The 24,024-nt window shown below is 50.7% G+C and overlaps 1 protein-coding gene across 2 annotated transcripts in view; it reads left to right on the top strand.

Annotated features, from left to right (window-relative positions):
- The first annotated feature begins 4,611 nt into the window (after window positions 1-4,611).
- Oas3 (2'-5'-oligoadenylate synthetase 3) overlaps window positions 4,612-24,024 on the top strand; it is a 25,523-nt gene continuing 6,110 nt past the window's right edge. The window contains exons 1-12 of one of the 2 annotated variants that reach the window (XM_021162924.1): window positions 4,612-4,808; window positions 8,124-8,406; window positions 9,213-9,388; window positions 11,035-11,270; window positions 12,253-12,406; window positions 12,659-13,165; window positions 15,922-16,201; window positions 17,992-18,167; window positions 20,559-20,809; window positions 21,124-21,268; window positions 22,272-22,445; window positions 23,266-23,551. In XM_021162924.1, coding sequence (XP_021018583.1) covers window positions 4,641-4,808; window positions 8,124-8,406; window positions 9,213-9,388; window positions 11,035-11,270; window positions 12,253-12,406; window positions 12,659-13,165; window positions 15,922-16,201; window positions 17,992-18,167; window positions 20,559-20,809; window positions 21,124-21,268; window positions 22,272-22,445; window positions 23,266-23,551 — 2,836 coding nt within the window. In that variant the 5' untranslated portion in view covers window positions 4,612-4,640. The remainder of the gene's footprint in view (window positions 4,809-8,123; window positions 8,407-9,212; window positions 9,389-11,034; window positions 11,271-12,252; window positions 12,407-12,658; window positions 13,166-15,921; window positions 16,202-17,991; window positions 18,168-20,558; window positions 20,810-21,123; window positions 21,269-22,271; window positions 22,446-23,265; window positions 23,552-24,024) is intronic. The other variant, XM_021162923.2, reaches the window with a different exon arrangement.

Here is a 24,024-nt window from a genome sequence, read left to right as displayed (position 1 = left end):
GAAAAAGATTTTTCGTTTTTCTTTTTTTTATTTGAATGTGTGTCTGTTGAGTGGGTTGGTGCATGTGGGTGCAATGCCTGAGTAGTCCAGAAGAGGGAGACAGATCCCCAGAGCTTGAGTCACGCAGTTGTGAGCCACTTGACTGGAAGCTGAGTTCACATCTTCTTGAAGAGCAATTCTCACTTTAAAAAAAAAAAAAGATTTACTTATTTATTTTATGTATGTGAGTACACTGAAGCTGTACAGATGGTTGTGAGCCTTCATGAGGTTGTTGGAAATTGAATTTTTAGGACCTCTGCTTGCTCTGGTCAGCCCCGCTCACTCAGTCCCTGCTTGCTCCAGCCCAAAGATTTATTTATTATTATACATAAGTACACTGTAGCTGACTTCAAACACACCAGAAGAGGGCATCAGATCTCATTACGGATGGTTGTGAACCACCATGTGGTTGCTGGGATTTGAACTCAGGACCTTCAGAAGAGCAGTCAGTGCTCTTACCTGCTGAACCATCTTGTCAGCCTCCCAATTCTCACTCTTGCAGTGTCTTTCCAGCCCCAGTTACAATGTGCTCAGAAAGCCAACAGGGTCACTCGCAGGGTGGCACCTGGGCAGTAACTGGAACATGGCTTGCTCATGATTATTCAAAACGTGTTCCTGCTCTGGGGAGATGTGAGGGCTCTCCATGCAGCCGTGAGAACATGAACTGAATCCCAGCATCCATGAGACCTGGGTGTGGCTAAAGGTAACTTCCCCCCCCCCCAGGGCTGGGGAGGACAGAGACAGAAAGAAGGGCCATTGGGATTGCTGGCCACCTACTCACACCTAGCCCCTGGGTTCCAGGTTCAGTGAGAGATCATGACTCAAAAAATAAGAGAGAAAGTGAGAGAGAATTGGCCTCTGACCTCAACAAGTGAACACAGACAGACAGACACACACACACACACGCAGAGAGAATGGTAGACAGACACACACACATGCAGAGACTGGTACACATGCAACTGCACAGGCACAGAGACAGACAGATCCACCACACAGACAGAGAGGCACACACACACATACATGCAGAAAGACTGGCAGACAGACACACACACATGCAGAGACTGGTACACATGCAACTGCACAGGCTCAGAGACAGACAGATGCACCACACAGACAGACAGGCACACACACACACACACACACACACACACACATGCAGAGAGAATGGTAGACAGACAGACACACATGCAGAGACTGGTACACATGCAACTGCACAGGCACAGAGACAGACAGATCCACCACACAGACAGACAGGCACACACACACATACATACACACAGAGATACACACACACACACACACACACATATACACACAGATTCATGGACATACACATAGATGCACACACAGAGACTCATACACACACAGACTGGCAGACAGAGACAGACAGACACACATGCAGAGAGACTGGTATACATGCAACTGCACAGGCACAGAAACAGACAGATACACCACATAGACAGACAGGCAGACACACGCACACACATACACAGAGATTCACAGACACACACACGCATATTTACACACAGAGATTCCCAGAATTTCACATAGATGTACACACACACAATTACAGGCACACACACACACACACACACACACACACACACACTCAATGCTTCCTACAGGCTTGGTCCAGGCCATGTCTCACATTCAGGATTGAGGAGACAAATGCCAGGAAGCCCGGGACCTATGTGCAGGGAGACAGGTGCTCTCTAGCAGGGCTGGCTCACTTCTAATCATGAAGTGACACAGACTGTTTATTGGAGGGGTCCATGAAAACACAGCCCTGAAGAGCAACCACAGCCCTGGACACTGATGAGGGCTTTCTCCTGGAAAGGTGTCTGACCTGGAAATACTTACCGAACAAAAGAAGTCATAAACAAGGCATTTAACCAAATACTTTGGTGGGAATGTGGGTGAGATGTGGGTAGGCTGGTTACTGCAAAGAGGAAATATTGTCTGAAGATATTCTTAGCTCCTGCGATTGGAATCTGAAGTTCTGCCAGAACACATTCCACAGGTTTTACCTCAGCATTCCGAGAGTGTTAAGCCAGACCCAATGGTGGGCATTGACTGACTATTAAAAGTGCTGAAGAGAGTCCAAGATAGTTTGGCTCTGGCTTGGCAACATTCCAGCTCTCCATCACTAAGTTCTAATTAGATATTCAGCCTTGGAGAGTCTTTAGGACCCAAGTGGCTTTCCTTCTTGTTCTTCCTTCCCTTTCTCAGGAAGTTCAGTTTATAAGACTCTATGGGAGGTGGGGAAGGCAGCTGATTCTACCCCGGGACCCTGGAAAGGGCTCCTGAGTTGCTCCCTGAGGCAGGGACCTCTTAGCCAAGGACAGAAAAACTCAGGACCTCCAGCCAATTGCAGAAGTGGAATAGGATGCAGGGTGCTGGGAACAGACTCTGCAAAGACCCAGAGGTGGGAACAAAACCCAAAAGAAACAGAAATAAGAGAAGCAGATGGTGTGTGAGCGACAGGCCCAGAGTCACTAGGAAGGCAAAGGGGCCAGGTCCATTCCACAGGGGCTGTGGGGACAAACTGTGTAAATACACCTGTGGCAAAGTGACAGTGGGGGTGGGGGTGAGGTTAAAGACCTTCGAGGGTCTGGGTTAGAAACCACAAGTCTAGACATCAGCAGGCAGCTCCCCTCCCAGGTTGCAAGTGAGAGTCTATCTTCTGCTGGGTTCTGCTGTCCTACCTCTGCCTCCACTCACCACCACCACCACCACTACCACCACCACCACCGCCACCACCACCACCACCACCACCACCACACCACCGCCACACTCTGACCACTGACTCTGTCACAGGAGAAGCCCAGCTGCCTCAGGCCAGGACCTATCCTAATGACTGTCCTTGAGCACAGCCTCATCTCCTAATAAGATTGCCCCTTGAGGTCCTGAGAGTCCTTCCTCCTCTTGAAGAAAGGCCAGGGACATCCCAGCTCCTTGGTCCCTTCTAGACATGTGTAGATCAGTAACCCTGGACCCAGCGGATCTTACAGGAAACAAAGGTGCTAGGAGGTGGGTGGGCAGGCTGTGTCAGTCTGCACTTGCTGCTCTAAAACAGAACAGATCCCCAGGGCTTCCAGGCACAGGATGTGGCTCTGACATGTGCCTTCCCCCCCTTATCTTTGACTGCCTAGCTGTTTGGCATAGCTCGAAACCCCCTTACTTTATTCCCCAGCTAAAGTGACCACAGGAGACTAAGGATGCCTTTGGATCCTTTCAATCCCCAGGGCCATGGCCTCTTCCAGTGAACAGAGCCAAACTGTGTGATGACTGAAGCAGGTGATGGGTTCAGATGGCCACATCATTAAACTGTCATCTAAAAAGATATTCTGTCCTGGAGTGCTCAAATCGTGCCCCCTAGACTAAAGCCTATTCCTCTCTCTCTCTCTCTCTCTCTCTCTCTCTCTCTCTCTCTCTCTCTCTCTCTCTCACACACACACACACCCTCTGTCAGCTGTGATTAGTACTTGAGGACACTAGGTTCTCAACACACACAAACCGGACTTTCTGTTCCACACTTGTGCAGTTTTGGCTGGCAAACACACACGCACACACACATACACACAGATGCAGACATGCCTATACATGCACACACGTGCACATGTACAGACATATGCATACATACACAGACAGACACATGCACACACATACATACACATGTGTGAACACATATGCACATGCACGCGCACACAAGTACAGACATACATGTTCCGACACACATGCCCTACGCACACACACAAAGACACATGCACACACACACAAACCCGCAGGCGTGCAGCAGAACCATCACTTGGCCTCCAGTCTGAACTTGCTCTTGCTTCTGTCTTCAGCATCTCCTCCCACAGACAGGGCGCTAAGCACAGAAGCACCTATTTCTTACCCTAGTCCTTTGTGCAGCCCCAGCCAAGGACCTCACACTCATCAATCTGATGTCTCCTCTTGGAGCATCCTTGTGCCTCAGCAGAGCAAGGAGCAAAAAGTCAGGATGCCTGGGACTGGAAGACCTGGGTTCAGATTCTAACTCTGACAGTCGTACTATGTGATGCTAGGTGACTTACTCAACCTCTCTGTCCATCTGCCACCCTGGATACTTATGTTAAGACCACTACCAGGCATTTAATGGGGGCTCATTAATATAACCCCATTTTTACAGATGGAAAAAACTGAGGCCCAGAGAGGTTAACACAGGGCAGCACAGCAAAACAATAGATGAGAACTTGGGCGGGGAGGAGTGTGGGGGCTCTGCTTCCTCAGGCCTGACTCTGAGGTGCTCTGTGGCAGCCTATCTTGGGTCCCCAAATAGGAGGTCAGGAAGACTCAGCAGACCTAGGGACCTGTGAGCCTGGTCCCCAATGTTCCCAGGCTGCCCAGAGGGTCAGAAGTCACACCAGGAGACAGCAGAACCATAAACAGATAATCTCAACAAACACCCTGAGCCTGAGTCAGGGAAGAGAGGAACTCAGCAGGGAGGAGAAAACGAAAGTGAAGGGAGGTGACTCAGGGAACACACCCCACTGTCACCTCAGGAACACCCCCAAGAAGCTCTGGAGAGAAACGAAACTCTACTGAGAGCACCGGTCAACATGGACCTGTTCCACACGCCAGCCGGAGCTCTGGATAAGCTGGTGGCCCACAGTCTGCACCCAGCCCCTGAGTTCACAGCGGCCGTACGGGGTGCTCTGGGGTCGCTAAACATCGCCCTACAGCAGCACGGAGTCCGAGGGTCACCAAGAGTGATAAGGATTGCCAAGGTGAGAGGGTGGGGCACCCCAGGGCAAACACCTTCAGGGTCTTCTTGAGGGATGGCTCAGGTGTTGCTGTAACTAGCCAGTCTGTGAGGGAAACTGAGGCATCAAAACCCAAGTTACACTTCCAGGGTAAAGGCCCAGCCAGGGCCACACTGGGTCACCTGATGGCTTCCTATGCTCTCCTAAAGGCTGTCTCATTCACTTATTCACTCACTCACTCAGACTCTAACCTCACACTGCCTGAGCCTCGCTGATCTGAGGCTGGGGGATCACACACTCACATCCACTGGGACCCAGTCTTTGAGAAAAAGAACATGACCCGGCTAAAGCACACAGACTCCCTCACCATCATGGCGCCTGAGGTAGCGATTACTGCCAGCTTTAGGAGTGGGGAAACTGAGGCTGAGTGCAGCTGAGCTGCTACTCTAAGCCACACTGTGTCCCTTGGGCATCCTGACAGGCCGCCCTAGAACCTTTGGATTCTCAGATAACTAGGGGGAGATAAACCCTGAGCTGCCTTAATCCTGGTAAACCTGCTGATGCAAGGGCATCAGAGGGACCTAGGAGGGGCACAGTGAGACTAGAGATTGTCCTGGGCAGGTCTCAGGTCACCTGACAGTTCCTGAGGCTGTATCTGAGCTGGAGATGTGGAAGGAGGCTTGGGTCTGGGGGACAGAGACTGCTTCTGCATCTCAGGTGTGGCTGAATTCCTTCCAGGGAATGGGGGATGTGTATCCCTCCTCCTAAGGTCCCAGGGATTAACAGGAAACAATCCCACCACAGGTCACTCTGGGAAACAATGAGTCTATTGGTCTTCCTTGCTGAGCCTAGGGAAGTGGGCCCCACTGCAAAGTCTTCACCAGCAGAGACCAGGCCTTCTGTAAGCTGCACAGGCTCTCCCCTCCTCCCAGTCTCCCAAGCCATTTACCTCAGGCCAGGAACAGTTTAGGGCAGAGTTGCATTAGAGAGTGGAGAGGTCCTCGGGTGAGGGTCGATGAGCAGTGAGTAATATAAACATCACCAGGCCATTATTTCAAGCCTAACTTGGCCCTTGTGTACTGGGGGTTACAGGTGTGGTCCACCAGAGGCTACAAAGTCTCCTTTCAACCACCCAAAGAGGATCGGGTAGGGGTGGGGTGGAAGGAACAGGGTTCATGGAGCAAGACCTCTTTAAACTCCTCATGGGATGGGTTTGAAAACCATAACTGAGCTAAATACAGGATGGCGGGGAAGACCCTCATTGTACCCCTGAGGTGTCAGCTGGGAACCCCCTCTCCTCTGTTGTAGATATTTTTAATCCCAGCGTAGGGTTTCTACCCTGCCTTTGATCATTCAGCTCCCAGATAAAAGACACACACAGCCTTTATATTTACAGTAAGCCTTACACAGCACAAGAGCTGGGCAGATACCTGCCTTCTATGCTATTAGAATCTACTTTCCCATCAATATCTCTAAGTTATCACTTACTATGTTTCATCTGGGCTGCTCTTAACTCCGATTGGCCAGCCCTCGGGACCACGTTTCTATGACTCACCTAACCCACAGCAGCTTCTCCCCCTCTACCACCTTCTTTTCCTTGTGGTTCTCCTCAGACCACAAGCCCAGGAAACCTAAACCCCACCCATGTCTCTTCTGCCCAGCTATTGGCTGCCAGGATCTTTATTCACCAATCAGAAATAATTTGGGCGCAGACTCCAGGTCTTGGGGGCCCACACTCAGCACTGAGGCGGCCTGCAAGAGCAAAACCTCTACACTCCTCTTCTTTTTCGGCTTCAGGGAAGAGAGACGGAAGTAACCCCTCCCAGGTGTTCTGTGTTTCCTTTGCAAGATGAGGAAGTACCTTCCTCCCATCATCCTTAGGGAGGTGCTCATGGGTGATACTGGAAGCTGCCTAGTGGTTATTTCCTCTACTGTCTCTCCACACACAACCAGAGGATCAGCCTTGAGGGGCCTGGCGTCATCACTGGGATAACGGGAGCCCCAGACTGTGTGGCGCCTGTGCCTCATCTGACTCTTCCAGTCCTACAACTGGGCGCACATGCGAGTATCTGCCGCCATATTTGGCCACACCAGGGCGGCTGTGTGCTCAGAGCAGATAACAGATGGCTGATACAGAGTACAGAGCATGGGTCTTGGAAGTCACCTTCCAGAGTCCTCAGGCTGGAAGCTTTGAGACCCAAACATCGTCAGAAGGGTCTGGACACTAGGCCTGTCACTGTCCTCACTGCCAAAAAAAGAGTGAGCTTCCCGGCCACACTTGGCTCGAAAGAGCTGAGAACGGAGGCTGGAGGGACCGCTCAGTGGCTAAGGCCACACAAGCATGAGGCCTGGAGGTCAAATATCTAGAACCCACATAGATGCCAGGTGGGTGTGGTAGCCTGTGATTCAGGCCTCGGAAAGCAGACACAGTGCATCCTCAGAGCAAGCTGGCCAGAGAAACCAGCCTTCGTGGAGAGTTCTGGGTTTGATCCAGGGATCCTGCCGCAGTGAGGGAGATGATTGCTGATATCAACCTTGGGTGTCCACATGCACTCACACAAACACACACACACACACACACACAGATGCACACCACACATGCACAAACACACCACACACTCACACACAAAAGCACACACACATATATACACCCACATATACACCCACGCATACACACATACATACACACACATGCATACCCACACACATACCCACAAGCACTGGTACGCACCTGATGCACACACACAAACACACACACTCATACACGTGTACACACACACAAACACTCATACACACGTACCCCATGCTTACATGTGCTTACATGTGCCCACATGTGCAAACATGCACACACGTGCAAACCAAAAAGGGGGCTAGAGAGATGTCTCAGGGGTTCGTACCTCTGGCTGCTTTCGTGGAGCACCTGGGTTTATTTCCCAGTACCTGCATGGCGGCTCACAACTGTGTATATTGTCAGTTCCAGGGAAACCCAGGACCTGTCTTCTGGGTTCTGCAGGCACACACACACTACGCATACATATGTGCAGGTAGAGCACCCATACACATGAAATAAAAATAAATACGATACTTTAAAAATTGGAAAGGGTTGGCAGGATTGGAGTCCAGCATCAACAACAGGTGTTCATTTACAGATTAAAGTCTTTCTCCCAAGCTCAAGCCCAGTTGCTGTGAGCAGGACCCTGGTTCTGCCTGGTGACAGATGCCAATAGCTACGTGGCGGCCCCTCCCCAGCCCTCACGGCCCATCTGGTCCCTCAGGAGCCCCTATGGGGAACAGTACCAGAGTGTGCGTGCAGTCCCCAGCTGTCTCTCTTCTTCACAGGGAGGAGCCTATGCCCGGGGCACAGCTCTCAGAGGTGGCACCGACGTTGAACTCGTCATCTTCCTCAACTGCTTCCAGAGCTTTGGTGACCAGAAGACCTGTCACTCAGAGACCCTGGGTGCCATGCGAATGTTGCTGGAGTCCTGGGGGGGCCACCCCGGGCCTGGCCTGACTTTTGAGTTTTCTGAGTCAAAGGCGTCCAGGATCTTACAGTTTCGTCTGGCATCGGCAGACCGAGAAAACTGGATAGATGTTAGCCTGGTGCCTGCCTTTGATGTCCTAGGTGAGAGGTCCCTGGCCTGGTCCAGAGGTGGGGGCATCATCATTAGGAGAAAGATTGGCCATTGCCTTCTGACCTTCTACCCACTTGCTGTGTGACCCTAGCCCTCTCTGGATCTTGGCTTCTTGCCTAAATATATCGATCTTAAGATACCTAGGAGCCAGAAATACCTAGTTCCCCTGTCTCTGCAGTCCTAGGGCAGGTGCCTGGTCCTCACTGCGCTATTCTGGTTTGCCTCCCTCCGCCCTAAAGGCAAAGTTTTTTGTGATGACCGAGGCTGGTGAAAAGTGCTCTTTTGGAGACTTTGTTAAGAATTTTGAATTCTGCCAAGCAGTGGTGGTGCACGCCTTTAATCCCAGCACTTGGGAGGCAGAGGCAGGCAGATTTATGAGTTCGAGGCCAGCCTGGTCTACANAGTGAGTTCCAGGACAGCCAGGGCTACACAGAGAAACCCTGTCTCGAAAAAACCAAAAAAAAAAAAAAAAAAAAAGAAGAAGAATTTTGAATTTTCTAAGATGCTCCACCTATAATATGCTATACTTATCCTGAAATACACTTCTGTCCCCATCTGATAATGAGGACAAAGGTACAGGGTCAGTGCCTGTACCCCGCTGTGACCACTTCCTGACCACAGCAGCCAGGCCCCTGACACCCATGCCTTAGCTGGAAGCTCCTCTCTGTTTAGTCACCTTGAAATCCTACTCTTCCCCTCAGCCCCTACCCTGCACCCCCAGCTCCAGACAGGGGCTGAGTTCAGTGTCCACGGTGTCCTCTGTGCCTTCCTAACCCGCTGCCCTTGATGCCCCCAGGACAGCCCCGTTCTGGAGTCAAGCCAACACCCAATGTGTACGCCTCCCTCCTTAGCAGCCACTGCCAGGCCGGGGAGTACTCAGCCTGCTTCACTGAGCCCCGAAAGAACTTTGTGAACACTCGCCCAGCCAAGCTTAAGAACTTAATCCTGCTGGTCAAACACTGGTACCGCCAGGTGAGGCCGCTTGGGTGGGTCCTGCCTGTAGCCTAAGACCATTTTATTCTCTTTCTGGGAAGCACCTGCCATGTTCTTTGTCTATGGTTTTCTCTTGTGAGCTGACTTCTTATTGGTTTATGGGTGCTCTTTACATACTATGGATGTTGATCTTTATTTACTTACAATAATGAGGATGTGGTCTCCCAGTCTGTGGATTACACCCCTACCATCTTTAAGAGTCATTTCTCACTGAGAATAGTTGGGTTTCAATGTTAGCAGGTATAAATCATTTCTTCTCTGAATGATTCATCCTGTGGGAATCTTAAGATGTCTTTCTCTAAATGAATCTCCCATGAATCCTTGCGAAAGCCTTTCTTTTTTGGGTTTGTGAGCTCAGATCCTTCCCAGCCTCTGAATGGCTTCCTGATCTGTTCATACTTGTTTAGCAACTCTGATGGAAAGGTGGGTTTTGGAGTGCCCTGCTTCTGCCTGGAGATGAGGGAACAAGCTCCCCTCAAATCCGGGGCCACATATCTTGGCTCCAGTAAACCACTCATTGTAGGCAGGTCTGGGTGTGAGAAGATTCTGGGTTCTAATTCAGATCTTCATTTGCTGTTTGGCCTTGGGCAAATTCCCAGACCCCTCTGGGCTTCTGCTTCTGCCACTCGCCCATACAGGAACGCACAAGTCTTGGGTTCCTCGAACATCAGATGGACTTTCTATGGGCAAAAATGCATGGCCCTGAATCCTAATTTGGGAGGAGGAGAAGCGGGGAAGATTGGACACTTGCAGTCAGTGTGGGCCACATGGCATATGACTCTCTTAAAACAAACAAACAAACCAAGAGAGCCAAGCTGTGATGGCGCACACCTGTAACCCCAGCTCTCGGGGGTGGGGGTTAGGGGAGGTGGGGTGAGGAAGATCTTGGACACAAGGTCACCTAGGACTTCACAGTCAACCTAAGGACAACCAGGGCTACATGGGATCCTCTTTCCTAAAGAAGGGAGGATGGAAGGGAAGAGAACATAAGAGCCAACTATGGAGTCAGGCATCCTGGGTTCTAGAATATTCTTCCAATACCTGGGTGCCCATGTGCCTAGACTTATGTGCCATGAACCCAGAGGTGAGGGGAATGTAGAGCAGGGCTGCTGGCCACCTCCACCCAGACAAGTCACTTCTGGAGATCCAGTGTGTCTCCTTTAGGAGCATGGGCCCCTCCAAAGTCCTGTGTCCAGCGGAGGAGAGACAGAGCCCAGAGGAACGGGTGAAGCCCAACCACCCAGTCTACCCTGTGCTCCAGGAAAGAGAATGGTTCCTCAGCATGCTTTCCCCCTGGGTGCCAAGTGTCTCATCTTCTCCAATCTCACTGAGCCCCAGACCTGCCTCTTTTTATTTGGGCAAAACTGACCAACTAACATCAGCCTCCCTGCAGTCTCCTCTGGCTACCTTTCTGCTGGGGCTTGACTTTCATTCCTTCCGGTTCCCTCATGCCAGTCTGAAACCCCACAGTAGGCAGATGAGAAAGACTGGCAGGGTGGGGGTGGGGTGCTGGATCCTGGGGCTATCTGAGGAAGCAGTTCACAGCCCCAGGATCAGACTGTGGGGTGTTATGAGCCCCAGCTCTGTCCCCCCTCACTGAGCCAAGCCCTCCCTGCGGTTCACAGGTGCAGACACGGGCCGTGAGGGCCACACTGCCCCCCAGCTACGCCCTAGAGCTGCTTACCATCTTTGCCTGGGAGCAGGGCTGTGGGAAGGACAGCTTCAGCCTGGCCCAAGGGCTCCGGACCGTCCTGGCCTTGATCCAACACAACAAGCACCTCTGTATTTTCTGGACGGAAAACTACGGCTTCGAGGACCCTGCAGTTGGAGAGTTCTTGGGAAGGCAGCTTAAGAGACCCAGGTATTCCCTCGGCTCCCACTGTCTGCTCTCCCGTCCTGGATGCTAGGGGAATGAGTTGGTCCTGGTTGATTAAACACTTGGGGGAGTTTAGAAACAGAACCATACCCAGGGCTCACACCGTGCCTGTTTAATCAACATGTGGATAGTCATACATTGATGGCAGTTTTTACACATGTGAAGCCACCCCTCAGGCCATGGAACATGTCCAGCATGCCGGGGCGAGGGGGGGCGAGGGGGGCTCCCTCCCAGACAGCAGCACCCCAGAGGTAACATCTCGGAGTCTTGTCTGGTCTTTAGCCCTAGTGGAGAAACTCTGGAGGCACGCCCTGCTGGCTCTGCTTCTTCCTCATTAAGTCTCTGTGATCCATCCATACAGTTGTGGCTCACTCATTGGTGGGAAGTGTTTTTGTAAATTTGTCATGCTATACTATGCTATGCTATGCTATGCTATGCTATGCTATGCTGAACACCATGACCAAGGCAACTTATAAAGCAAATTTATTTGGGGCTCACGGTTCCAGAGGATGGAACCCTCGTGGCAGAGAGCATGGCAGCAGGCAGGCAGGCATGGTGCTGGAGCAGTAGCTGAGAGCTCACATCCTGATCCACAGGCAGGATGGGGGCTGGGGGAGCAGGAGAAGCCAGGAATGGGGAAGGGAGAGTCTTTTGAAACCTCAAAGCTCACCCACATACCCAGTGACACCCCTCCTCCAACAAGGCCATGCCTCCTAATCCTTTCCAAATAGTTCCACCAACTGGGGACTAAATATCTAAATAGGTGAGTCTATGAGGGACTGTTCTCATTCAAACCACCATGTTGGAGTTGAGGACCCAGGGCTCCAGCAAAGTGGGTGATACCATCATTATGCAAATGAGGAAACCTCTCCATGAGTCTGGAAGGGCAAAGCTGGGGTGAGTGTCAGATCTGCCCTAACTCTGACCCTTCAGAGTGCCTGGAGCTTTCTTGTCTCTGGAATTACAGGCCCGTGATCCTGGATCCAGCTGATCCAACGTGGGACGTGGGCAACGGGACAGCCTGGTGCTGGGATGTGCTGGCCCAGGAGGCTGAATCCAGCTTTAGCCAGCAGTGCTTCAAGCAGGCCTCAGGAGTCCTTGTGCAGCCTTGGGAGGGGCCCGTGAGTAAGGGAACACCAGGGACCACAGGCTTTGTGCTGATGTGCTAAGGGTTGTGGGGTACAGCAGCTTGGGGCTGCCTGTGGTGTCCACTCTCTGGATATGTCTGTCCACCTAGAATTCCTCACAGCTATCTCCCCAGCAGAGCACCTGGCCTGCTGTACACCAAGGTCCATATCTCCCATGGCTGGGAGAAAGCCTGGGTGGTGAAAGACTTCTGCTCTGGCTGATAAGGCTTTTTCACCACCTTCCAGGGCCTTCCACGGGCTGGGATCTTGGATTTGGGCCACCCAATCTATCAAGGGCCTAAACAGGCACTTGAAGGCAACAAAGGCCACCTTGCTGTTCAGTCAAAGGAAAGGAGCCTAAAACCTTCCAATTCAGCTCCAGGATTTCCAAAAGCAGCCACTAAGATGCCTGCTATGCCCAACCCAAGTGTCAGTAAAACCTGCAAGAGCCGCAAGAAAGCAGCTCACCCAAAGACCGTCCAGGAAGCAGCATTGGATAGTATCTCAAGTCATGTTCGGATCACCCAGAGCACAGCATCCTCACACATGCCTCCTAGCCGCTCTAGCATCTCCACCGCTGGGTCACGGATGAGCCCAGATCTGTCACAGATCCCAAGCAAGGATCTAGACTGCTTCATCCAGGACCACCTTAGGCCGAGTCCCCAGTTCCAGCAGCAGGTGAGGCAGGCCATCGACGCCATCTTGTGCTGCCTCCGGGAGAAGTGTGTATACAAAGTCTTGAGGGTCAGCAAGGTGAGTCCGAAGATGAAGGTGCCATTGGAAGGCCCCTGGGGAACCACGGTGGTCAGGGAGGGTCCCCAACAGAGCCAAGGTTGGCCAGGGGAACTGAATGTCTTAGGAAGTGTGGCTTGCTGGCTGGGTATAGACAAACAGACACTCCTTGGGTTAAAATGGAGTCACATCCTACTTTAAGCTGGAAATAGAGTAAATCAAAGCTATGTTTATAACTTCTGGTGACTTCATATGTCCTATGTCATGGCTAGCCTGCCCTGCTCTCTGATGTTCCCATGCTTGCAGGAGCCTATGCTGGGTATGTTTGTAGGGTTATGGGTCCACCACAGGGCTCAGCCACTCGGGGAGGCAGGACACAGGAAGTTGACTGCTCTTACCCCAAGTGGTGGGAGGGGTGGGGGGCCATAGATAAGCCCCAAGACACAGCTCAGGACAGCTAGAGCTGGCTCAGAGCTTAGCTCAGAGCTGGTCTCCTCTAAGGAGACTGGGGCCATTTGGTTCTCAGGCTCTTGGACACCTAGGCACCACTGGGAGCCGCAGAAGAGCTGAGAATGGAGGGGGGGCAGGGGGGAGGCAGGGCTGGCCTGGATGGGGGGGGGAAGGGGAGCTCAGGATGGTCTTGAGGGGAAAGTTCTTGGCTTGGTGGCAGCTATGGCTTGGGATTGGCTTGGCTTGGAGACGGCCTTGGCTTGGAACGCAGAGAGGCCTTCTACAGGATATTGGATGGCGGCTCTATAGGCAAAAGCCTTCTCCATGGCTCCCTAGGCGGATCCTGATGAGAAGAGACAGTCCATGTTTTTAAGGCATTTGTTGTCATGGCAGAAAGTGGATGAATAAAACCGTACCCCACTTCTCAGGTGGGCCTGAGGTTAAACACCTTTCACAGGGAGGAGTGTCTGGGAAGGAAAGCTTAATTGGCTAAGCTCTCCAGGCCCTTAGGTACCTCATTAACATGGAGATCTGCCTGGAGCCTACGTGACCACAGGTCACATCCTCTACCTGTGGAGGGGCTTGGGGTGTTGGCCCCAACTAATGTGGCCACAAATCTACGGGGGTGGGTAGCAAGTGACAGGGGCCTGGTGCCCAGGAATCAGGCCTACCGTCCCTTCAGGGTCACCGGGACTTCTAGCCTTAGCTCAACTGGGAACCAGGCTACCTTTCATGGTACTACACATGTTCATCCAGCACTGTGGCCACATTTCCATGTCAAAAGCCAAACCAGCTAAGCTTGCTTTTGCTTTCTTCCTCTTCCTCTTCCTCTCCCTCTTCTTCCTCTTCTTCATCATTGTCATCATCCTTGTCATAGTAGACCCTGTCTCCTTCTCATTTCCCCCNCCCCCAATGTCTGTCCCCCCCCCCATCTCCCATCTGTCTCCCTGTCTCTCCTCCTTCCTCCTCTTCCTCTTCCTCCTCCTCTTCTTCAATGTTTGGAACTTTTGGAAGAGGAATAGGGTCTCCCATGCAGCCCAAGCTAGCCAGGAACTCACTATGTAGCCCAGGCTAGCCTCAAATTCCAGCCCCTCCTCCTGCCTCACCATCACCAGAACTGGGGTTGCAGGTATGGCCTACCACAACTGGCTTGTTCCGCTTTTAACGATACAGTTTTATTGTTCGTTTGGTGTGTTTTTGACTGACACCTGCACCTCACCATTCCAGGCAATTGTTCTATCACCGAGAGAGACCCCACCCCCAATGAGGTGTCTGGGATTTTGCTGTTTAAAATTCCTATTAAAACAATTGGATCACTCCCGCCTTGAGCTCAAAATCTTCTGTGTTTCCCCTGAGGGCTGTGGGGCCGGTCCTGGCTGCGTCTAACCCTTTCTGGCCTCACATTGATCTGCTTCACCAGGTCCAGGCTCATGAGGGGGCTTGTAGTCAGGACCTCTCCCCTGCTGCCCCCAAGCCTCAGCTCTCTCACATCCCTCCCCTCTGCTAAGACCTTTCCAATGCCTACCCATGGTATTTTTTAAAATTAGTCTCACCAAGCCTGGTGGTACACACCCTTCATCCCAGCACTTGAAAGACAGTGGCGTGGGGTCAGTGGGGGGGAAGGCCTTGAGTTCAAGGTCAGCCTGGACTACATAGATGGAGATACCCCCTCCTCTCTCTCTCTCTCTCTCTCTCTCTCTCTCTCACACACACACACACACACACACACACACACACACACACACACACACACATATATACACGAGCCAGGGTATCCAGTGTTTAGCACCCTTCCTGCCTTAGCAGGTACTAAGCAAAGCCCAAAGCCAGGGGCTTTCTGTTTACCATTTTTTTAATCATTTTTTAATATTTTATGCTCTTTTACTATGCTTGATTCCTAAAGAATACTTTGTGTGTTTTGAAACAACTTAGTATTCAACATTAGATATAGGATCCTCAGTTATGGATAGTACTAAATATTCATTACTGATATTTTTAGGGTATGGAAACGATATGCATATAAAAGTTGAACTAAGCTGGGCAGTGGTGGCACACGCCTTTGATCCCAGCACTCGGAAGGCAGAAGCAGGCAGATTTCTGAGTTCGAGGCCAGCCTGGTCTACAGAGTGAGTTCCAGGACAGCCAAGGCTACACAAAGAAATCCTGTCTCGAAAAAAGAAAAAAAAAAGTTGATCAAATTTTTATGTTATTTTATTCTCAAAATACTCAATGTTATTAATATGTTTGGTATATAAAATATATCTAAATAATTAAAAAAATAAGAAAAAAAAAAGAGTACAAAGTCTGAGCTGCACTTCCCTCCACAGGGCGGCTCTTTCGGCCGTGGCACAGACCTCAGGGGCAGCTGCGATGTGGAACTTGTCATCTTTTATAAAACTCTCGGGGACTTCAAGGGCCAGAAGCCTCACCAGGCAGAGATCCTGTGTGACATGCAGGCCCAGATACGACACTGGTGTCAGAACCCCGTGCCTGGACTGAGCCTCCAGTTTATTGAACAGAAGCCCAACGCTCTGCAACTCCAGTTGGCATCCACCGACCTCAGCAACCAGGTGGACCTCAGTGTGCTGCCTGCTTTTGATGCTGTGGGTAAGACAGTTGTGACCCCCAGGGAACCGGGAACCATTGAACAGGGGGCACCTGTCATATTCCTTGGGATTCACGAAGCACTGAAAATCGCCCCTGGGAGATCTTAAAGCAATCATCAAACATTCACCAGTGCTGCTACTTAAATGTCGCCTCCCTGTTTTCTCTCTTCTCTGTCCTAGGGTCACCTGCCCCAGCTCCACTGTTCACTATATTTCCCCACTCATTTTATTTTAAACTGTTTTGGTTTTTTTTTGGGGGGGGTGTTTTTGTTTTGTTTTTGTTGTTGTTTTGTTTTGTTTTGTTTTTTGTTGTTGTTGTTGTTTTGAGACAGGGTTTCTCTTTGTAGCCATGGCTGTCCTGGAACTCACTTTGTAGACCAGGCTGGCCTCGAACTCAGAAATCCGCCTGCCTCTGCCTCCTGAGTGCTGGGATCAAAGGCGTGCGCCACCACGCCCGGCTTTAAACTGTTTTTTTTTAAGATGTATTTACTTTTTATATATGTGAGGGCACTGTAGCTGTACAGATGGTTGCAAGCTTTCATTTGGTTGTTGGGAATTGAATTTTTTAGGACTTCTGCTTGCTCCAGTCAACCCCACTTGTTCAAGTCGGCCCCGCTCACTCAGTCCCTGCTTGCTCCGGCCCAAAGATTTATTTATTATTATACATAAATACACTGTAGCTGACTTTAGATGCACCAGAAGAGGGTGTCAGATCTCATTAAGGATAGTTGTGAGCCACCATGTGGTTGCTGGGATTTGAACTCGGGACCTTTGAGCAGTCAGTGCTCTTACCCACTGAGCCATCTCAACAGCCCTTAAACTGGGTCTTGATATGCAAGCCGAGTGCCATCCCCCTGCCTCAGCTTCACAAGTCTTCCGGGATCATAGATGTGTGAGTCTAGGTCCAGTCTCAAATTACTGGGTGTTTTTTTTTTCTTCTTAATTTCTCTTTCATGTGTGCTTACCTGTAATGCGACATGCATGCAGTACCCGCAGGAGCCACAAAGCGGCGCCAGATCCCCGGGGCTGGAGTCACACAATGTTGCCTGCCGCCCTGCGGGTGTCAAGAATGGAACCTGAGTCTGCAAGAACAAGTGTTTTTGGTTTTTGGTTTTGGGGGGGATGTTTTTGTTTTTGTTTTTGTTTTTTTGTTTGGTGTTTTGAGACAGGGTTTCTCTGTGTAGCCCTGGCTGTCCTGGAACTCACTCTGTAGACCAGGCTGGCCTTGAACTAGAAATTCACCTGCCTCTCCCTCCCAACTGCTGGGATTAAAGGCATGTGCCACCACGTCTGGCAGAACAAGTGTTTTTAACCACTGAACTATCTCTCCAGCCCCCCAGTTTCAGGTTATTAAAGTGTTAAATCTCCTTGAGACACCTCCTCTGTTGCTGCCGCTGCCACTCTTCTTCCTTTGTGACTTGTTACTGGGACTTGTTACTGGGAGCTCCACCAGCAAACGGGATCCACTGAGCCATCTCTGTATCCTCATGAACCCCTTTCACTCTGAGAAAACTGAGGCCCAGAGGCAATCCACACAGCTTGGATCTGAACCCAGGCCTGTCTGGCCCCAGAACTCATTGCAGAATCGCAGGGGGGGGGGGAGGGGGTAGTGCAAACTGTGAACCAGAAGCTATATACATATAATCCCAGCCCTTGAAAGGCTGAGACTGGAGGACCACTACAAGTTCCAGGCCAGCCTGGGCTACATATTACAGTGATGCTAACACGGCTGGCCGCAGCGTAATCCATGAATGGGTGAATGGTTGTCACACATGTTCTGCGCTTCTGCAGGGCCGCTGAAGTCCGGCGCCAAACCTCAGCCCCAGGTGTACTCCTCCCTCCTCAGCAGCGGCTGCCAGGCCGGGGAGCACGCAGCCTGCTTTGCAGAGCTTCAAAGGAACTTCATAAACACTTGCCCTCCCAAACTTAAGAGCCTGATGCTACTGGTCAAACACTGGTACCGCCAGGTGAGCACCCTCCCCATCCCCCTTCCCAGGAAGCCACCTCCATCAGTCTTCACCCCCAAGTGCCTAGGATGGTCTGCTATCACCACCTCTTTTCAAGTTGTACTGCAACATGAGCAGCTTCTAGAAACCTTCTTCCTTGCAAGCCCTTTTCTGAGGGCCAGGTCATACTCATGTCCTTAACAAAAGCAAAAACCAGCTCTCTCCTTAAAGGGGTAAGAGTTGGTTTAATGTGGACAGGAATACAAGCCACCAGATGTAGGTCACCAAATTCCATGTTGGGGGGGACAGTTTCATGACATTTTATGGTAACAGAATTAAAAAAAAAAAGTCCAAACCAGGAGTGGTGGTGTACACCTTTAATCCTAGCACTCAGGAGGCAGAAGCAGACAGATCTCTGTGAGTTCCAGGATAACCAGGGCTACATAAAGAGACCCTGTCTCAAAAACACTACAAAAAAAAAAAAAAGAAAAGAAAAGAAAAGAAAAGTCTTAAAACAGTTCTCAGATACAATGGTGGATAGCAGCAGAGAGGAGAGCTCTGCTATAGCCTCCCTCACCTTCTACGGATAACCAGGTTAGCCTTTGGGTTGATGGAAGCTAGCTGTTAAATCAACACATCCCAAAAGGCTTCCTGTACACAGTTACTGTCAGGAGCCATGCAAGGGAGGCCGTGGCAAGTGAGTACGCTTCCAGGAGATGGGCCACTGCCAGGAGATGGGCCACTGCTTTGCATGGCCACGATGGGTGAGTCCTGAAAAGGTATATGGACCACAGGGACTCCATCTCGGGATTGCTTCTCGCTGCTCTGTCTTTCATCCCTCACAATATCTAACATAGCCTGTGGTTTCCTGGGTTTCTTAACCCACTCTGTTGGGCAGATTTCCTGCAGAATCAATAGAAAGACATACTTTCTTGTATTGATGCTGCTTAGATGAATTCATGATTTTGTAGAATTACTGATTTGGTTTGAATGACTTTAGGAAGCTAGAATAGTTGATGGGAAGTCTGAGGAGTTGGTTTTGGTTGTTTTATCAGGAAGATATAATGAAGTTAGGATCAAGACTAGAAAGTGCCTCCTCTTCATAGAATAATGAGGTTGCTTGATAAGGAGTTCAATAAGCCTGCATATACTACAAGCAAGTAAATTGCACTAGGAAGAGAAATAAGTTTGGGACAGATTTTAGATCAAAGCAAAACATTCATTCTAGGTCAGGTTCAAGGACGAGACCACAGGTGCGCGCCATGATAGAGCAAAGCCACGGGTGTATAAAACTATTGCTCTTAACTTATAATGGGCTTAGAGAACGAGTCTCAATTAAAACAACTGCTTTGAACTTATTACCAGCGTCCTGCTGTAACTCTCTCCTGTGTAACATTTTATCTGTGAGGTAATTTTTTTTTTCTTACATAGAGAACTTTTGTCTGGGAACCTATAAAAAGCTAAAAGCAAAAATAAAGGTTGTTAGAGCCTGCTTGTTAGAGCTTTGCTCTATCCATTAGCTGTAAATATGTGTGTGTGTGTATTATATATGTAATATATATATGTGTGTGTGTTTTATATATATATACATGTGTATATATGTTATATATATACACACATGTGTATATATGTGCATATGTGAAATTGTTGGGATTCGCTTACTAGAGCCTGCTTTTCTTCTTCCTGTGTGTGTGTGCACGATTTTCTCTCTTTGCTTTTCTTTCTTGCCAGCCTCTTAAAGGGTTAAGAGTTCAATGTCTCTCCCTGGTCACAGAGAAGCACAGGCCAGAGCAACTAAGTTTCTTTTTATAATCCCCTGCTGCTATCAGCAGGAGTCAATTGGCAGAAACCATTAGCCTTGGCCCCAGAATAGTAAGAGAGAGTTCACTGCCAGAAGTCATCAGCTCTAGCCCCAGAAGAGCAGAAGAGAACCGAATTGCCGGGAGTTACCAGCTTTTGGTCCACTGACTCAATGCCGGCAAAGCTGGTTTTTGACAAATCGCAAGGATGCTTAGTCAGACCCAGAGCTGGGCATAGCATGGCTATCATGGGTGCTAAAAGTAAACTCAGGTTCTGGGCCTGCAGCAGTCTAGATTCCTTATGATCACTGATCAGTCCAGCAGCCCTGAAGGCGAGCCTTAGTTCCAATTGGCCCAGCAGCCCTGAGGGCGGGCCTTAGTTCTGATTGGTCCAGCAGCCCTGAAGGCGGGCTTTGGTTCACCATCACTGTATTCTACAAACATCTGCCTGCACCCATACTTGGCACTTGCCAGATGGTGCTGGGATACTATGGTAGACACATTACAGCCCCTGTTCCTGTATAGATTCTCTTTACATACACTACCACCTCCTAACGCCCAAGGGATAACCTGGAGTAGATGTCCACTTGACGGGTCTCTGGTTGGGTGACAGGTTGTCACTCGATATAAAGGAGGAGAGGCGGCAGGCAATGCTCCGCCCCCAGCCTACGCCCTGGAGCTCCTGACCATCTTTGCCTGGGAACAAGGCTGTGGAGAGCAAAAGTTCAGCCTGGCTGAAGGCCTGCGGACCATCCTGAGGCTGATCCAACAGCACCAGTCACTTTGTATCTACTGGACGGTCAACTACAGTGTGCAGGACCCAGCCATCAGAGCAAATCTTCTCTGCCACCTTCGGAAAGCCAGGTGCTTGCTTACTCCCCAGTGACCACCTCAGCCCCTCTTCCTACTTTCTCCTGGAGTCCATGTACCGAGGAGGAGGCGGCCATGGTAGGCTTTGGGTTGCCCATCCCACCCTTTCTGATTGCCTCTGGATTCTGATGCGGAAGCATGGACTCCAGTAGACAGAGGTCCCCAGAGCCCATTTGATTAGCACAATTAAACACCATTAGAATTAAGGGCTCCAAGAGCTGGCTTAGGCTCCACCCAACATTGCTTCTGGCCCCTCCCAGCTGCTCAGAACTGACTGTCCTTCCTGCCTCCCTCTGCTCTGTCCCCAGACCTCTAGTCCTGGACCCTGCAGATCCTACCTGGAACGTGGGCCAGGGCAACTGGAAGCTATTAGCTCAGGAGGCAGCTGCCCTGGGGTCACAAGTCTGCCTTCAGACTGGGGATGGGACTCTGGTGCCACCCTGGGATGTGACGGTAAGAAACAGGGCCCTGGGGCCACTGAGATGAGCCAGAGGATAAAGTGCTTGCCCACAAGCCTGACAACTTGAGTTCAGTTCCCAGAACACACTCAAAGGGGGAAGGGGAGAACTGGACCCCCAGAGTTGTTTTCTGACCTCCACAGATGATCTGTATATGAGCACGCGTATGTGTGCGTGGGCGCTCACACACACACACACACCATATGCCACATAATAAACGGTATGTTTCTAAATTTTTAAAGAGACTGGGTTAGAGAAAACTATAAAACTATACAAAGCAACACACTTCCCATCTCTATGTAAGACCCCAGTCAAATAGTCAGGCTCTGTGTTGGAGAAGAAAAATCCAAGACATAGCCATCTGCAGCTAGCTCCCAAAGGCCTTCTGTCCTACTTAGTCCATTTCTGTGACTATAACAAAATACCTAAAGCCAGGTAACTTTATAGAGAAGGTTGCTCAAGGTTATCACACTGGCATGAACTGGGCTGTGTTGAGGATGCCGTGATGGATGCCGTGAAGCTGGGGGAGTGTGTTTTGAAGGAACGCATCATGACCCAAGGTGAGAGGCTACTGGGATACGGAGGGTCAAGCTGGCTCTTGTCACATTTTCCTGTCAGAACCCACTCAGTGTTCTCTGAGGACCACCTTAAGCCCATCCTGAGGCACCTTCCACAAAGCTCCATCTTTAAAGGATCCCTCATCCCTTTGGAGGGCCCAGTGTGCAATGCATGAGTCTTTGAAAGGCAAATCATATCTAGACCACAGCTAATATGATGTTGTTCCATTTAACATGTAAGAGCCACTGGGATGGGGAGGAGTGGTCATATACCCATTTAAAGGTGGAGAAACTGAGGCTACTTCAGGATGTGCCAGCCAGTGAGGAAGAACAGGTAGTCTAGGAGACTAGGGAGCATCAGCCTCCGCAGATGCTGAAGGATGGACACTCGGGTTTGTCCCGCATCCTGCTCCAGCCAGCCCCACCGGTCTCTCTCCACAGCCAGCCCTCCTTCACCAGACCCCAGCTGAGGACCTGGACAAATTCATCAGTGAATTCCTCCAGCCCAACCGCCACTTCCTGACTCAGGTGAAGAGAGCCGTGGACACCATCTGTTCCTTCCTGAAAGAAAACTGCTTCCGGAACTCTACCATCAAGGTGCTCAAGGTGGTCAAGGTGAGACCCAGGGAGCTTCGGTGGATGGGGGCAGGGACGGGGGCGGGAACAGGGGGTGGTTCCCTGCGGGATGGGGCCCCTCTCCAGCCACCTGGTGGGCCCTAGTGATGTCCTTGTCCACGGCAAAGGAACAAGGCAGGGGATATAGCTGGAGGCTGGGGAGGAGATCCCTTTGCAGGCATGGTGCGATACAGGGGGCATCCATGGGGGTACCAGCGATGGCTAGTCTCTCTGGTTCCTGGATCTGCCTTTCTCTTTCTTTCTTTCTTTCTTTCTTTCTTTCTTTCTTTCTTTCTTTCTTTCTTTCTTAACTAAAAATTACAAGAAATTTATCAACAACCCCAATGACAACAACCAAACTGTCTGATTTCCACAAATACATACAAAACTGCCTTGACTTCCCATGTCTCCCTCTGTGGCAAGCCCTTAGGAGGACTAAACCTCTAGAAAGGACTTGCTTTTCTCTGAGGGAAAGTCACTCAGATGGCAGAGAGCTTACCTAAAGTACAAGCATCCTTGGATTCCGTCCCCATCGCTGCATGAACTGGGCATGGTGGAACGTGATTGTAATACTCCAATTCCAGAGTCAAGAGAGGAAAACCTCAGGGCTGGCTGATCAGTTAGTACAGCTGCATTGGTGAGCTCTAGGCTCAGTGAGAGACCCTGTCTCAAGATGATGATGACGACGACAATGATAATGATGATGATAGAGATTGATGGAAATATCAGAGTCCCCCTCTGGCTTCCACATGCGCACACACAGGTTATAGGACGCCAAAGGGCACTTCAGGGCTCAAGCCACCATCTATGTTCTCCCCAGGGTGGGTCTTCTGCCAAAGGCACGGCTCTACAAGGGCGCTCAGATGCCGACCTGGTGGTGTTTCTCAGCTGCTTCCGCCAGTTCTCTGAGCAAGGCAGCCATCGGGCAGAGATCATCTCGGAGATCCAGGCTCAGCTGGAGGCGTGTCAGCAGACGCACAGCTTTGATGTCAAGTTTGAGGTCTCCAAGAGGAAGAACCCCCGAGTGCTCAGCTTCACGCTGACATCCCAGACGCTGCTGGACCAAAGCGTGGACTTTGACGTCCTGCCAGCCTTCGACGCTCTCGGTGAGGTCCCAGACAGAGGCAGGAGCAAGAAGAAGAGCAGAGGCGGGGTGGTTCCGAGCAGCTGTAGGGAACTGTGCAACCAGGCCATGCTTACTCATGCAGCAGGTACCCTCCTGCTGTGTGGGGCAGCGGGGGAGGGGGCTTTTTCTTTTGATTGCCACAAAGATGCTGGGTGAGGGGCTGGAGACTTGGCCTGGTGATTGGGAGCACGAAATGCTCTTGTGGAGGATCTGTCTTAGCTACTGTTCTACTGTGGTGAAGAGACGCTGGGACTAAGGCAACACTTGATAAAAGAAAGCATTTTATTGAGGGCTTGCTGGTTTTGGAAGGTTACTTGTTATTGTAGCAGGAAGCATGATGGCAGGCAGAGGTAGGTGAGAGCTAAGTTTTGATCCCCAGGAGGAGAGGGATAGGAGGAGGGGGAGGGGGAAGAGAAAGAAGGGAGGGGGTGAAAGGGAGGAGGAGGGGGAGGG

Source organism: Mus caroli, chromosome 5, assembly GCF_900094665.2.
Source record: "Mus caroli chromosome 5, CAROLI_EIJ_v1.1, whole genome shotgun sequence".
In the NCBI taxonomy this organism is placed as follows: Eukaryota; Metazoa; Chordata; class Mammalia; order Rodentia; family Muridae; genus Mus; species Mus caroli.
The sequence above is the reverse complement of the archived record's forward strand: the minus strand, read 5'-3'. Positions and strand labels throughout refer to the sequence as shown.